General features: G+C 44.5%; 1 protein-coding gene across 2 annotated transcripts in view; it reads right to left on the bottom strand.

Annotated features, from left to right (window-relative positions):
* MIA3 (MIA SH3 domain ER export factor 3) overlaps positions 1 to 13,415 on the bottom strand; it is a 30,192-nt gene extending 16,777 nt beyond the window's left edge. The window contains exons 1-4 of one of the 2 annotated variants that reach the window (XM_054170282.1): positions 13,256 to 13,415; positions 12,383 to 12,516; positions 5,404 to 5,490; positions 544 to 3,472 (exon numbers count right to left, since the gene is read on the bottom strand). In XM_054170282.1, coding sequence (XP_054026257.1) covers positions 544 to 3,472; positions 5,404 to 5,490; positions 12,383 to 12,516; positions 13,256 to 13,406 — 3,301 coding nt within the window. In that variant the 5' untranslated portion in view covers positions 13,407 to 13,415. Of the gene's footprint in view, positions 1 to 543; positions 3,473 to 5,403; positions 5,491 to 12,382; positions 12,517 to 12,752; positions 13,228 to 13,255 lie in introns of those variants that run through there. The other variant, XM_054170274.1, reaches the window with a different exon arrangement.
* Positions 13,416 to 17,140: the final 3,725 nt, after the last annotated feature.

Genomic DNA, 17,140 nt, shown 5'->3' with positions numbered 1-17,140 from the left:
TACCACTGGTTCTTCCCCCATCACAACATCTGTCAGTTCAGTATTTCTACTTAGGCACTGCTGTGAATGTGGGCAAAAATATGACAGGGGCATCTGAGGTTTTAGGTACCTGGATTTAGTGCCTGAATTTTGCATTTATCATTGGATCTCTCATAATGAGGTGCTAGCTAGTTCAGAAAAGAAGACCACTCTGAACCCTCCAGAAAATTCAGCACATCAGTGTATCTGAAGCCCCATTTCTTGAGAGAAGGAAGTATGACATGACCTGAGTATGGCTCTTTCTAGGCATATCCATGCACAGATCCCACTTACCTTACACAAAGCATGGCCTGTAAGAACACACGTGCTGAGCTCAACATTTTCTCTCAGGATTTGTCCCTGGGCCACCCACCACAATGCCCCAAACATGCCTTGAAGCCAAGTAAAAACCCCAGCAGATTCCACAGGACCTCTTTCAGTAAAGCTTCTCTGGGTTACACAGTATTGTCTGTGAGAGGGTTTTACTTCCATTTCATCTTTTTATTAATGGGTTTAATGTCCTACCTTGAACATGCAGCTCATCATCTTCCTGTTCTGGAAGAGATGCAAGTGGGACGCTCTCACTTGCAGCTGAATATTTACTCCTTAGAGAATACATTAATTCTTGAATATCATCCATCAGGGCACTCTCCTCATCATACAAATCCATTTCTTTCACCACCTCCTCTTTATTTTCTGCCACTCTGGAATCCAGAACTTTTCCTACGACGTCCATAATGCTGGATTCTGAAAATTCAAGTATCTGGTCCAAAGATTTTTCTATGTCTTCGTTGTCATGGCTTGCCTTCCGAGCAAGCTCCATCTCCACCTTCATGTCATGAAACATGGCTTCTATCCTCTGGGCATGCTGAAGCCCAAGGTACTTTTGTAGGCGCATCACACGCTTTTCATCCAGGAAATCTCTCATGATTGTGAGTCGCTTCACAGCCTCGCTGAAGTCTGTTACAGTGTCACTGGTGGCTGCTGAGCTGTCTGCAGGACCTGGGGAATGGGCAGATTGCTGGTGGTCATTTCTTGTATGCTCCAAGTTTTGCACCTCTTTTAAGTCTTTCTGTGAAATCCCCTCTAGATGATCCTTCCTTTGGTTAAAGTCATTGTCTGCTCTCTCAGGAGACTGGGAATCGTGGTCTTCCACCGCTGGTGGTTCCTCAGCTTCAGAAGGCTCATCATCATCAGCTTCCATGACATGTTCCATCTCATCCACTTCAGCATCTTCGCTCACTGGTACCTCTGCTTCTTCACTCTCAGTTTCATTTGCATCTTGCACACTGATGTTTTTTTTAGCCTCCCTGGGAAATGAGTTTGCTTCCTCTCTTGTGCCAGAAGTAGGATTTGCAGCTCCCAAAACAGCTTCACGTAGTACTTCTAATTCAGGGTTAGACCTTTTAACATTTAGCGTGTCACCCTGTACATTTGCAGCCCCTGCTTGTGACAGCTTTGCACTAGCAGCATTCTCATCTTCCAGGAGCTCTTCCTCTGCTTGTTTCAGGCCAGGGTCATCTTCAGCATCTGGCTCTTCAGATGGCAATTCCGTTCTTAATGTTCTTCCTTTTGGTAAATCTGTGCCAAGGTTTCTGTCTGGATCTACATCCTCAGTGTGATCAGTTCCTTGCTGAGTAAGATTCTCTGTATTAGTATTCTGTGCAGTACTTTTTGATTTTTCTTCTGGGGAACTCTTCTCAATGCTTTCTTCAAATGCTGTCACCTTGCCAAGAGTTCCTGAAAGCTCTTCTTTCACATCTGCCTCTGAATACTCAGTCTCATTTTCCCATGGCCCAGGTTGCTCAACAGCTCCTCTATGGCTTGAGTCTCCATCCCCTGTGGGGGTTTCTTTCATGTTTTTCATTTCAGGTTCTTTGCGAAGAGAGGTAGGGTTTGGATTTTCATGATTGGTCTCCCCTGTTTGTTTCAAATCTTCTTCATGTCTTATAAGGTCAGCAGGCATTCCATGCTCCAGTTTCTCTTTCAAGAGGTCATGATCTCCTAAGCCACTCTGAGATGCATTTTTGACCTCTTGCACTGGTTTGGCTGTAACATCAACAGAAGGCTTGTTCTCAGCTCTTCCTTTCTCCTTTGTTTTCTCCCATAATTTTTCGTGCTTTAAAGCATTTTGTAAGACCTCTCCTGAGATGTTATCCTCCAGCTTTTTCTCACCTTCTTCTATTTGAGAAGGTGGCACTTTTTCTGGACTCTTGTTGATATCACCAGCAGACGGTCTTAAAGCACCTTGCTTGCTTTGAACAAATGATTTGGACTCCAGATTATCTCCTGGAGTAGGCAAAGTGTGAGGATCAGGCACAGCTGTATTCTTCCGCTCTTCAGTATGTGATTCAGTTCCATCAGCCGTGAGCTGCTCTTCAAACTGTTCAGTTTTGTTTGTTTTCACTTTTGAACCCAGTTCTCCTGTACCTACAGGTTCTTTTCTAAGGAGTTCTTTGGAGAGATCCTCAGGTTGAGTTGTTGCTATTGCTTCTCTTTTGCTAATTAGATTCACATCATCATTTTTCTCTTTTGTTTGTTTAGATTCTGACCTGTCCATACTTAAATGGTCAGTAGACATCTTGCTCTTACTGAAGGCATCCTTAAGAATGAATGCATCTGAATCATGTTCTTCCTCATTGTCTCTTTGGTTATTTAGCTCTGTAGCACCCTTTGCATATTCATCAGGTTCATAATTTTGTGACTCAGTGTCATCATTCTTGTCAACGTCTAAACCCACTGGGGACATAACATCTTCCTCTGCTGTAAAAGACAGCAAAGGGATTTCTGCAGACTGATCTGCAAAGTCTGGCTCCTCCTCTGCATCATGAGCATCAACGCTCAAGTCTTCATTCAGATCATCTTCCAGAGATGTAACAAGGCGAGTCACTTCATCATCTGATACAACAGCATCAGCAGTTGAGCCAAATTTTGTTTTCAAGTTCACAGAGAGCTCTCTGTTCAAAAGTGTATAGGCATTGACTTCTTCATTCTCTTGGTCAAGTTGACTGGTTTCACCCTGAGGAACACTAGTGTTTTTGGTATTTTCACTTTCTAGCCCTTTTAGTTTCCCATGTAGCATTCCTTTCAAGTGCTCATGTGCAATTTGGTCTCCCTGAGTGTGTTCTTCGTGGCTATTAACACTGGAGCCTCTCCCAGTATTTTCAGTTCCTTTTTTAAGAGAACTATCTGCTTCCTCTGTCATGGTGAGGGCTTCCTTGTCCTCTGTGCTTAGCTCAAGACTGTCTGTCTCCAAAGCATCAAAGGACTTTACTGTATCAGCCTGTTCAATCTCCTCATTCCTTTCAATTCCTCCAGCTGGTTTTGTCCCTGGATCACTTGACTCAGTTTCCCCTTCATTTGCTATTGTCTCTTGCAATGGTTTCAAAAGGTCATCCACATTGTAGTTATCAAAATCATCCCTTCCACCATCAAAGCAAACAAAGTCTGTTTCCTGAAATAAAAAACAGCATGCAGTCACAAATACTGTTTTCTTGATTGTAGTGATGAGATCAAATCCATTTAGTTGGTCAGAGAGGGATAGAGCAGCAAAATAAATTATGTTAATTGTGCAGAATTAAACCTCTGGAGTCCCCAACCAAAACTCTTTAGTGGAAGTTTTGCCCAATGCCTCTTAGAAACCCAAATAAAAAGGTTATGACTTAGCCCTATCAAAGACCTCCTAGTGGGGAATAAACTGGAAGTCAGCACCGTTGGAGTTGACAGTATTACTCTTCACTCATCACATATATCCTAGGTTAAGAACAAGTGTATTGCTTAATGCCAGTGAGAAGGAAACCATCATTAAGCTTCTCTGTCACAATCTCTGGCTGTCTCTCCTCAAATGACCAAGTCTGCCAAGCAGGAGGTGCCTGTCAAAAAATTCCAAAAGAATAGACAGCAGTGCAAGCTACTTCAGTTTCCTCATGACTCAATAGTGGGGCCAGTTCTCTTCAGTATCTTTAACTGATACTGATATCATCACATATGATCTGGACTAGAAGATTGAATGCACACTGAGTTTGCAGGTGACATTAAGCTGGGAGGAAGTGTTGATCTGCTTGAGGGTAAGAAGGCTCTAGAGAGGGACTTGGACAGGATGGATCAATAGGCCGAGGCCAGTTGTATGGGGTTTAACAAGGCCAAGTGCTGGGTGATATGCTTGGGTCACAACAACCCCATGCAATGCTCCAGGCCTGGGGCAGAGTACCTGGAAAACTGCCCAGCAGAAAAGGATGGGGTGCTGGGGGTGCTGGTTCATAGCCACCTGAACACAAGCCAGCAGTGTGCTCAGGTGACCAAGAAAGCCAGCAGCACCCTGGCTTGTATCAGTGTGGCCAGCAGGTGGAGGGAAGTGATTGTCCCCCTGTACTCAGCACTGGTGAGGCCACACCTTGAGTACTGTGTTCACTTTTGGGCCCCTCACTACATGCAAGACACTGAGGTCCTTGAGCAGGTCTGGGGAAAGGTAATGAAGCTGGTGAAGGGTTCATTAGTCTAGAGAAAAAGAAGCTGAGAGGAGACCTTCTCAGTCTCTGTGAGGTTGTAGCAAGATGGGTGTTGGTCTCTTCTCCTTAGTAACAAATGATACTACAAGAGGAAATGGCCTCAAGTTGCACAAGAGGAGGTATTGGTTGGCTATTAGAAGAAATTTTTCACTGGAAGGGTTCTCAAACACTGCAACAGGCTCCTCAGAGAGGCAGCTGAATCCCCATCCCTGGAGGTGTTTTAAAGACACAGAGGTGCTGATGGACATGGTTTAGCACCAGACTTGGTTGTTAGGGAATGGTTGGACTCAATGATCGTAAAGGTCTCTCCAGTTGAAAATCCTATAGGGTTCTGAAGCTGTGTCCACAAACAGGCCTCACTCACACTGCTGAGGTTACCAGCTACTAGTGCATTTTAAAGCCATGTATGTGTGTAAGGGCTGAAGGGCTAGTTCTGTAATCAAAGGGCTAAATGTATCAGGTTTTGTTTGCTTCTGATAGTACTTGAAACCTCTGAAGTTTGGGAAAAGAACCAATTCTGAATACATACCAAACAGTTCATGTGCAAACCAGCCAGCAGCATTTCTAGAGCTCAATCCAAACAGGTTTTGTTAGGAGAAAACCAGAATAGTCAAGAAAAGAAAAAACAGATGCTCACACTTTGGGCTGATGCTTACACACCCATCCACATACACAGCTGTACAAACACTCCACTCCCCAACATACATATGGATCTCTGCACATATGTAGCTGCTTACTAACAAAAAGTAACTAAGGATCCCTGACAAAAGGCAACTAAGGATCCCTGACAGTCCCATTCTCCCCCTCAGGGATTTCTCTGAATGCTGAGGTAAGAAACACTAAGGAGCCCAATTAAAAAACAACAAGTAAGACTTACGTCTGTTGGCAATTCTAGCTCCTCGTTGGAGTAATTATGATTTATTTCAAGTAAATCCTTTGGAAAATATCCAAAATCACTTCCAACCTGCCAGAAAACAAACAAAAAGACAGTAAATAAGCTTTTAAAATCCTGTGACTGTTAAAATCCTAACTGCAGAGGCTAGAAACAAACACAGAGAATTTCTTAATTAACAATGTGGAAAAAAAAGAGAAGGATTAGTAGCAATGCCCCATTTATACAGGAGTTTTCATTGAGGTTTTATACTTAAGACTTCACAACACTCCTGTGAAGTTCCTAAGTTTTACTCTTCATGTTTTAAAGCCTGGCTTACAAGGAATTATCAGGAAAGATGGGAGTGAAGCCCAGGTATTCTGGCTCATCTGCTTAACTATTGTGCACTCTCACTGGCACCACTTAGGCTTCAAGTATTTTCTCAAGGAGTAAGCAGAAGAGGATCTTGGACTAATAAGATTTACATAGTATCATAGAATCAGTCAGGGTTGGAAGGGACCACAAGGATCATCTAGTTCCACCCCCTCTGCCATGGGCAGGGACACCCCACACTAGATCAGGCTGGCCAGAGCCTCATCCAGCCTGGTCTTAAACACCTCCAGGGACGGGGCCCCAACCACCTCCCTGGACAACCCATTCCAGGGCTTCACCACTCTCATGGGGAAGAACTTCCTCCTCACATCCAGCCTGAATCTCCCCACCTCCAGCTTCATTCCATTCCCCCTAGTCCTATCACTACCTGAGATCCTGAGAAGTCCCTCCCCAGCCTTCTTGTAGCCCCCTTCTGATACTGGAAGGCCACAATTAGGTCGCCTTGGAGCCTTCTCTTCTCCAGACTGAACAGCCCCAACTCCTTCAGTCCCCACACAAGGTTTGTAGCCTGAAATGTGCACACTTTGTACTTGAGGGGAAATTTAAAAAAAAATATATATTCTTGAAGCAGATTTTAGGAAAAAGCAAAATTGTACCTGAGGTAATAATCTATTTTAAAACCTGTGTGGAAAATATACCCCCTTTGCAAATGCACTGGTGCTCTTCAGCAACTGGTACAAACAAGAAATCAGTTGCAGATGGCTGTTTTCAAGCAAGTCAATGTGCTACGCCAAGCCAAACAGCAGAAGACAAGAAATCTCTTATCACTCACCAGATAAGATCTACATAGTAGTGCTCTCACTCAAGAATCCTGACAGCAGCTGCCAAAAAGCCAATATTAATAGCATGCTATCACTATGCAGATTAGATAATCCAGGCAATTAGACCTGGTGGACACACCTAGAAAGGTACAGGCTTCCTAGACAACCAAAACAACAGCAAAAAACTATCAGCCATTTCCTCAACGTTCTGTTAACAGGAGGAAGATGACAGTTGCCAATTTCCTCCAAGAGTTTGTTTGGGAAGAGCACTCAAAGAACAAACTAAAAAGGAAACCAGTTATGTCAAAACAATTAAGGACATCTAAATACGTGTTGCTGTACTGATACCACTGCAACAGGTTAACTTGGGCAGAAGTTTTCTGGATTTACAATGGCATAGTAAAAAAGAAGAAAGTTGTATGCAGTGAATAGCAAGTACTAGTACTTTTCTGGAGGGTTTATTTTTGTAATGCAAGTGAATTAAGCACTGATACATCATAGGCTTTCCTTTTTGAACCTTTTCTTGTTCAAACCTTACCTCCCATAGTTGATATTTCTGAAGTTCATTACACATAAAAAAAAAAAAATCATCTATTACCTCCTCGCCTTTTGCGAACACAGAGTCATATGGAAGAGAGATGTGTATGCAGGTGTATTATTAGGAATTACTGGGAATGGAAAAATCAACTAGACAAGTCAAATTTGTAGCTTGACCTTGTGCTGTACACAACAGTTTTATTCTGAACCAGCCTGTTTCTCTCTACAAACTTCAGTCTCAGTTTTACATGATCTTTCTGAAAATTAGAGCCAAAGCTTTGATGTAGCATCCTTCCAGGCTAATCTCTGTGACTCCTATGATAATTAGACATCACAACTTGAAACTCACTCAGTGCAATGCAAGCTGCTGACCATACAAGTCCTCTGCAGTGACCCAGTTTGCCACTTATGTGGTTTGTGAGCCATATGGGAGCTGCGTGCCCAAAATTTCATCTACTCCTCTTCCTACAATTCCTCTCTTGTAAGGGAAAAAATGCCTCATTGTGCAAATAAAGGAAACATTCTTCATTCTCTACAGACACAACAGAGGAAAGGCACTACAAATGCCAAGTAAGTAAGAGAGAAAAAAGTGCATCCTTCATTTTCACTCCCTCCCTAGCTAAAATGCCGTGGGTGGATGAAACATGTAGCCATGTGTACAGCATCTCTCCCCACCAGTGCGGCAGCCAGCTGAGGCAGACACATCAACCACCACTGACCAAGAAGTCAGACCATACAACCTAGTTCAGTGACACAAAACTGACAGCTGGGAAAGACATTTGAATGTTTTTGATCTTGAAAACCACATCCACAGATACCCAAAACTGCAGAACAAAGAATGCAGCCTGTGTCCTTGGCTGTGTCAAAGTGTGACCAACAGAACGAGACAGGCTATTCTGCCCCTCTACTGTGCTCTTGTGAGACCCCACCTGGAGTACTGTACCCAGTTCTGGGGCTGCAAGCACAAGAAGGACATGGAACTGTCACAGCAGGTCCAGAGGAGGACCACAAAGATGATCAGAGGGCTGGAGCACCTCCCCTGTGGGGACAGACTGAGAGAGTTGAGGCTGTTCAGCCTGGAGAAGAGAAGACAGCCTTCCAGTACTTGAAGGAGGCCTACAGGAAAGCTGGGGAAGGAGGGCTTGGAGTGATAGCATGAGGGGGAATGGATTTAAGTTTGAGAAGGGGAGATTTAGACTGGATATTAGGAAGAAATTCTTTCCAGTGAGGGTGGTAAGACTCTGAACAGGTTGCAGGATGCTCCCTCCCTGGAGGGGTTCAATGCCAGGTTGAATGAAGCCTTGATCAACCTAGTTTAGTGGAGGGTGTCCCTGCCCATGGCAGGGGTATTGGAACTAGGTGATCTTTACAGTCCCTTCCAACCTAAACCATTGTATGAATCTGTGATCAAAGAAGAGTTGGTTTGGTCTGTCTTTGCTGAAAGCACTGCTAAGACAAAACAGGAAAAAATGCCTTGATCTTCTGGGTCTTCCAGACATACTCTTTCTCTCTTACTCCTTAAATTTACCCTTCATATCCTCTCTGTTATTGCCTTATGTGTAAGATTATTTTTTGTAAAACACCCCAGAACAAAACAACAAACACAGCCCAAACAGCCATGATCAGCAGCCAAGTCCATTTCTTGTAATGTGAGGCCAAGAATAGAATAGAATAGGAGTTTTCTCAACCTCAAATCAAAGGAATTAAGTCCAGCTCTTTGCCATACAATAAAGCAACAGTTTTCTGCAGCAGTAATTTAAACAGACTTTGCTGAAATATTATGTTAAATCACAGTGGCTTTTCTCCTGAATTATCTGAAGCAGTTTCAAGAGTTCTGGATCCTGCTAGAGATGAAGGCAGGAGAAATGCACAGCCAAGTCAACATAACACAACTTGATGGTGTAATGTTTCAGGTGGATGCTGAAGAAGAGACTGAAGTACAGGACACAGTGCAGTGGCCAATGATAGTACCAGGTCTGCTGCACATTTTGGTTTGTGGGGAAAACAAAGAATAATCAAGTACTTTCCTGGAACAGATGTATTTGTGACATTCACAACAGAAATTCACTACTAAATAATCATCACAGCATTTGGCTTTGCTTTATTACTGAGGTTTAGACAGCTCTGCTAAAAATTGCATGCCAGGTAATATATAAGGTATATATTATCACTCAATCCTAGGATTTTTCCCACATGCAAAACACTCACTGAGCTCCATGGGAATTCTGCAAGCAATGAAGTATACAAGACTGGGATCATAAAAAACCCAATCTGCTTCTTTTCTTTAATACAGCATGTTTGCTGGCACAAGGCAATAAAAATCAACAATAGCTTGAAAAGGGTGGAGTGAATTAGAAAAGCAAAGGCAAATAGAAACAGGACCCAACTGCTGTAGACTTCTCTATGCTCCTTTCCTATCAGATCATCTCCCTTCAGGTCAGAAATACTATTGTATTTCTCCTGGCTCCTCAAAATTGATTACTGGATTAGAGCCTGTATTTACAACTTGTTTGAAATAAGCCCCAGGTTGCCATATTTGAAGCTTCTCATACACAGAACCACATAGAATGGTAGGGGTTGGAGGGGACCTCTGGAGATCATCAAGTCCAAACCTTCTGCCAAGGCAGGTTCACCTAAAGGTCACACAGGAACACATCCAGGTGGGTTTTGAATGTCTCCAGAGAGGAGACTGTACCACCTCTTTGGGCAGCCTGTCTGTCACCCTTAAATTAAAGAATTTCCTCCTCAAGTTTGAATGGAGCTTTTTATGTTTGAGTTTGTGCCCATTACCCTTTGTCCTGTCACTGGGCACCACTGATAAAAGGCTGGTCCCATCCTCCTGACATCTATCCTTTAAGTATTTATGAGATCCACACCTTCCCCCCAGCCAGTCTTCTCATTCCCCTAACTTCTGCCCCTACCTGATGAATAGAATAGAATAGAATAGAATAGACCAGGTTGGAAGAGACCTTCAAGATCATTGTGTCCAACCTATCATCCAACACCACCCAACCAACTAAACCATGCAACCAAGCACCCTATCAAGTCTCCTCCTGAACACCTCCAATGATGGTGACTCCACTACCTCCTCGGGCAGCACGTTCCAATGGGCAATCACTCTCTCTGTGTAAAACTTCCTCCTAACCTCCAGTCTAAACCTCCCCCAGCGCAGCCTGAGACTGTGTCCTCTTGTTCTGAATAGAATAGACCAGGTTGCAAGAGACCTTTAAAATCATTGCATCCAACCCACCTAATCAACTAAACCATGCAACCAAGCACCCTATCAAGTCTCCTCCTGAACACCTCCAATGATGGTGACTCCACCACCTCCCCGGGCAGCACATTCCAATCGAGCTGTTAGTTTTCATTCTGCCCTAATAAATAATTTCCCCCAAAACTTTGGGGAATGCAAGTAAAAAGCCTGTTGGGTAGATGCAAGGGATCAAATGCTACATGTGAGCACACAAACCACACGATGAGGTCCCAAAAGGGCTGGGGCAGAAGGCACCATGCCTTCTGCTGGAATCTGCTTGCTCGCAGCCCTCACTAGGTAGCCTGTTTTTAATTAGCAAGCAGCAGCCTCCCGCTAGCTCCACGGCTGCACGCAGCAGGCACGGCTGCTCTGCATAAATCAAGTCACTGGCATGGGAAGTTACGCTGCAGGAGAGACCCCAGCACAGAGAGTGTCAGATGTGCCAGTGCCCTACTCAACAACACAAGGGTGGGCACCTCTGACCCTGCTTCAGCGTCGGCACATTGGCTGTTGCAGTGTTGTTATTTGCTGCAGAAGCAGTAAATCAGACTGGGGGGGGGGGGGGAAAGGAAACATAGGCACCAACCAGTGTGTCATCACTGCCTTAAAAAGGACACAGAAAACAATGTAACACAGTTTTAAAATGACAACAAATATAATGGGAGTTTTGCAATTCTTTTTAGACCTGCCAACTTCAGCTCTTACTTGTTAAACTCAATGCAAACATCCTTTTAACTTGGAGACACACCTATCTGTTGCAGGAGCTTCCTATTAAAAGAATATAGTGAATATTAACTCAGCAATTATCTCAGACCTGCTGTCTGATCTTGCAGCCTGCAATACACCTTGTTAGAAGATGCAAAATTGGCCCCATGTTGCTACTCCGTGTCCCAACAACTCACAGCCCTGGAAACCTGTACTGGCTAGTTAACCAGATTATTTCTGGCACAGTACATGTCAGAAGGGAATTACCAGCATGATACAATTATAAACTTTTCTTTAACCACGTGCCACGATTTTCTGCTCTGTTCTGTATCATTCTAATTGGATTCAGCTCCTGCTGAGAGCTTGGCTGTCCACACCCAGGCTGAACAGGTTAGAGAAAGTGATGCATCCTGCTTTCCATTTAAACCACTAGTCCCACAGTCAACACCCAGGTGTTGCTTCAAAGCAGCCTAGAGCACTGGGGAAGGCAAGAGTAAGAAATTATTTTCAAATAGATTATTTGGACGTAAAAAGGTAGGCAGAAGAAGCATGGGCCACAGGGATGGGATCTAAGCAGTCTTCATACTGCCAGCATTTTCCAGGGAAGTCCACAAAAATTGCTCATCCTCCAGGGTATCTGAGCTCTGCTACTGTCAGGCAAACAAGGGGTTTATCATGAAAACCAAGAGGAGTCTTCTGTGAAACAACTGCACATATGGGGACCCTCTTTTCTCATTAACCCTCTCTTGATTTCCCAAAGTGGACAACCACTTGGATAAGGCCAGCAAGTTACTAAAGCTCAAAGAGAGCTTTTTTCACTTTTTTCCCCCCTTCAAGTCTGCATGCAGCTTAGATAAAAAGGGGAAGACAGCAACTGAATGTTAGGCAAAGAAATGCACTTAAAACGTGTACATCCATCAACCTTCAGCAGGATTACACGGAGTGCAGGAGGAGACCATGTCAGCGGTAAACCTAAGGGCACATAAAGGGTAAACTTAAGCCTGCCTAGATGGGAAAGGAGGCTCAGCTTCCAGGCAGGCTCACGGGCCAGCCCTCCAAGTGCTGCAACGGGAGGTTGCCAAGACAAAGGCAGTTTTCTAACAGTTTTAGCACACATTAGCATTGCCGTTTTTGCACAGCACTTAATAATGCCTTCGGTTTGATCGAACCACATCCCATTTCACGCTGATCTCAGGAGGACAAAATGGCATTCAGCATGTTACTTAGCTATGTTCAAACGCTTAAGCGTTCTCCTAGGAGGCAAAAGGGAGGAGAAAAGCTTACCGACAGAAAGCACTAAGGAGAGCAAGTAGAAGAAATGCTTCACAGTACTTACACTTCCAGCCCAGAGCTCAGTCGATTTTCCTATTAGTTTGTAATATACGTACACCGCTTCTCCCTTCTTAAAATTCACAAAGCGACAGTCAGGACCCTTAAAATCCTGCATCGCCTTCCCCCGGCACATCAACACTGTCCAAACAAAACAAAAATATTATTGCTATTAAATATATATATATATATATATAATAATAAAACTGTTTCATGAAAGGAGTCCTTGCTAACTGGCTGCAAAATAACCACCTTCACCCCCGCTGCGCACCAGCTTATTTTCCAGATTGAGTCAAGAGATAGGAACTTAAGTATAACTAAATTATTAAAAACAAACAAACAAACAAACAAACAACAAAACAAATCCCCAAGCTCACCGAGCAAACCAAGCGTTTGACAAAGCCCTGGCGAATTACATTTCAGAAGTATGCTACGAAGCTAATTATCAGTATTAAGCGAGCCGGGGAGATGACACCGTGTCCTAACGAATAAACAGCACCCGGAGAGCGGGTGGATTACGGGAAGGTTTTTGGAGGACAGAAAATTCCGAAGGAGCTGTGGGAGCTCTGAAAACTTGGTCGAGGAGCTGGGAGCGAGGCGCGCCGGCGCCGCGTTACCATTTTCCCGATTCGCCCCCGGTTTCCGTGCCAGAGCACGGGGTGCGGGGAGGACTTTGGGAAATGCACCCGTGAGACATGCGACGGCTGCATCTCTCCCAGCAGCAACTTCCAGCAGCAGCCAGGCGGCCTCCCGGCTGTGCCGAGCGCCAGAGAACGGGCAGGATTCCCCCGTCACCCCGACGAACTCCCCGGGCAGGGGTCTCCCGCCACCCCCAGCTTCCCGGGCGGGGCTCGGCATGTCCCCGCCGCCCCCCACTCACTGCTGCACTCGGGGTCGGCGCAGCGCTTGCGCTCGGCGAAGCGGCGGCCCAGGTCGGGCCCGGCGGCGGCGGCTAGGAGGGAAGGCGGCGGGGGCAAAAGCAGCATCAGGGCAAGGAGCAGCCGGGGGTCCGGCGGCGGGGCTGCGGCCATGTTGGCGGGCGCCGGCGGCGGGGAGGGAGCAGACACGTCAGCAGCGCCGGCGGGAGGGCGATGTGGCGGGGGAGGGACCGGCCCAGCCCGGCCCCGCCGCCACGGCGGGAGGAGAGCAGCGCCCAGACCCTCCCTCTCTCCCGGCGGCATCCCGATCCTGAACCTGATTCCCCATCCCGAGCCCGCGCAGTGGAGACCCCCGGCCGGCTGCGGATCCGGCTCTTTTCAGGGTCCCTCTTACAAGAGGGCTCTCTCTGTCCTGGAGGGGTAAGAGGGGAGGTCTCTGCCCCTTATTTCATAGAATCATAGAATGTCTTGCGTTGGAAGGGAGCTATAAAGGTCACCCAGTCCAATTCCCCTGCATTGTGCAGGGACATCTTCAATCAAATCAATCAAATCGGATTGCTCAAAGCCCTGTCCAGTCTGGCCTTGACTGTTTCCAAGGATAGGGCTTCTGCCACCTCTGTGGGCAACCTGTCCCAGTGTTTCACCACCCTCATTGTAAACAAACAAACAATATATCTAAATCTGCCGTCTTCTAGTTTAAAACCTTTAGCCCTTGTCTCGTTGCAACAGGCCCTGCCTAAAAGTCTGTCCCCATCTTTCTTAGAGGCCCCTTTAAGTACTGAAAAGTCACAATAAGGTCTCCCTGGAGTCTTCTTTTCTCTAGGCTAAACCCCAACACTATCAGCCCATCTTCATATTCCAGCCTTCTAATAATTTTTGTGGCCCTCTTCTGTACCAGCTCCAACAGGTTAATGTCTTTCCTGTGCTGATAACTCCAGAGCTGGACACACTACTCAGTGATTATGAATTGTGTTTTTCCCTAGCAAAGGACCATTACCACAGCGCATAAAAGGTGTAATACCAACCCCCACCATGGGTAAGGATGTAACAAATCCAAGCATCCACCTTGCTGCTCCCGCCTCGCTAAGTTCACATCTGTGCTTGGGAGAAGTGAATGTTACCAAGCCAGATGTCATCTCTCCCCATGACCTCCTGAGGGTCTGAGGTTAAACCTGTGGTAAGCTCGCTTACCCGTAGTCTCGCTGAGGAAAGCACAGGCAAATGAAGGGTTTCACACCGAACTACCGAAAATCCAGGGTTCACAACAAGGCCATTCTTGCCTTTCACTAGCTCAGCTTTCACTTGCTGCTACGTTTTAACTACAGATGCTTGTGAAACAAAGTATGTCCGGCTCAGAAGTGTGCCTTGCACTCAGGATTGCCCCTTCTTCACATCCATCACGTTTATAGTTTTAGAGATCTAATGTGGCAAAATAACAGCAGAAGTCACAATGGTCATGTACAGGAGAAACACAAATAGAACTTTTCTCTCTTCTGTTTTTCACACCCATGTTTTTTGTTCAGCACAGCTTCTCAGTGGATAAAGACAATAAAAAATGCAGCCAAGAAGAGAGAGGTAATGTGAGAGAGTCTTCTTGCTGGTTTATCAAATGGCCACATTTTTTTAGTTTTGAATTTCTAAAGGGGAAAATACTGAAGCTGCTTCCAAAATGAATAGGTGCTCTGCAGAAGCAACAATCAAAGTGAAGGATTCTGCCTTTTTGTGCATGTCAAAGCACAACTCTGGACAGCTTTTTAAGACCTCTTTTGAATACAAGAGTTAGCAATCATCACTGCTAGCTCCATTAGAGGCACTGCTTATATTATCCTCATGATTACTGATTTTTGCTCTCCATGCTCTCATTTCCACAGGCTTCATCATACAGGGCCTGAGATCCAAGCTTAGTTACTGCTGAGTAATTCCTGAAAAATATGCAAGCCTTTCACTTTCAGCCCCCATCTAGAGCAGTCTAATATTCTCATCACATTGTGAAAGGACATGAAGGCAGAAACAGGTTTCTTCCATAGTACTGCGATGAATAACGTTGGTGCCTCTTTGCCCAACATACCTTGGACATCCTGCCACTTTTAGAGGACACAGCCACAGGCTGTGCCAGGGGAGGTTTAGGCTGGATGTTAGGAAGAAGTTCTTTATAGAGAGAGTGATTGCCCATGGGAATGGGCTGCCTGGGGAGGTGGTGGAGTCACCATCACTGGAGGTGTTCAGGAGGAGACTTGATGGGGTGCTTGGTGCCATGGTTTAGTTGTTTAGGTGGGTTGGATTGGTTGATGGGCTGGACGCGATGATCTTGAAGGTCTCTTCCAACCTGGTCTGGTCTATTCTATTCTATTCTATTCTATTCTAGTCTAGTCTATTCTATTCTTACAGTCCAGCCCATCCTGAGGTTGAGGAAACATTCACACACTATGGCAATGCACTGACTCATCCCACCAGTGCCACACACCTTCTCCAGGCCCAGCATTGTGGCTGTAGCATGCAGCATCGCATTGACATTTTTGTATGGTGACATTTTTGTATTTCACATCCTATAAAATGAGGCAATACCCATTTGCCACTGCTGATGTTGGCTGATAAAAAAGCTCTAAGAAAGCCCAAGTCATACAATTTAGAGGTGAATTTGATCACAATTTGCAATGTGGAAGTAAATACATTCAAGCATGTTTTATGATAACTGTAGAAATGACAGACAACTGATTTTCCTCTTGACATTAATATTTCATATGGCTTAATGCCCAGCCTAATTTTTTGGTCCAATTGCTTGTGAAGACAGAGCTGCTTGGTAATTTTCCATCACTACAAGGTTATCAAGCTTATTTTTACTAAAAGACCAATATAAAAAGTAACAGTGACTGTGGTCATAAAGACAAAGGCAAGAGAGGGAGATGTGAAGAGAAACAAGATCACATACTTCTTGCATGCCATTGCCTTTATTGGTCAATAACAAGTAGCCTGCAGTCAATATGTATATACAAGTATACCACTGCAACTGCCCAGCATTCCCTACAATTTAAAGTATTTCATAGTTGATAATCTACCCACTTAGTAACATATACAGCTGTCCCCAGTGTTTGACATAAAAGAGAACTATTTCACTTAGCTGGGGTTAAAGAGTGGGGGATATTTTGGAGGTATCAAAAAGAGTAGATGTGGCACTTGGGAGCATAGTCTAGTGGTCATGAAAGTGTTTGGTAGAAGGTTGGGCTTGATCCTGAGAGGTCTTTTCCATTCTAAATAAACTGAACTGTGAGAGTAGTCCTCCTGTACATGAAGAATCTTAACTGTGTCTACAGTTACAAAGCAATTCTCCCATCTCTCCTGCACTGAAGTACTACTAAAGTAACTGATACCAATTAACAAGATCAGTTGGTTAAGTTTACATAAGAATCAACAAAGACTCTTGCTCATGTATAACACAGGAAGTTAAAAGTAACAAGCAAAATGTGAACATGCTTTTAACATAAGAACTTAAAGTGGAGGTTTATAATAACAATAAAGTGGAGCAAGCTGGAGAGTGAAATTAAGGCACTGACATAATAGAAGATCAGAAATGTTGCAGAAAGTGACACACTTGGGGAACACAAATGATCAATGAGATATTCACACAAGGTACATATTATAAAAGATGGACAAAGAAGTAGACACTGTTAAAGACATGGTGCTAAGTAACAGTTTATTGTCAAGCTAGTCGAGTGAGTTAACTCTTAGTAACAGAATACTTAGGAACTGAAATGCTGGTCATACACAGGATTCAATAAGAAGGGGAGAATTCTGATATCCTCACATAGGTTTATTAAATGTCATATTAAGGTATGATAATGAGGTTTAATGTTCAAATGCTGCAAACAACTGTTCTGCCTTGTACTATT

This window comes from Dryobates pubescens, chromosome 2, assembly GCF_014839835.1.
Source record: "Dryobates pubescens isolate bDryPub1 chromosome 2, bDryPub1.pri, whole genome shotgun sequence".
In the NCBI taxonomy this organism is placed as follows: Eukaryota; Metazoa; Chordata; class Aves; order Piciformes; family Picidae; genus Dryobates; species Dryobates pubescens.
This window is presented reverse-complemented; position numbering and strand designations above follow the sequence as displayed.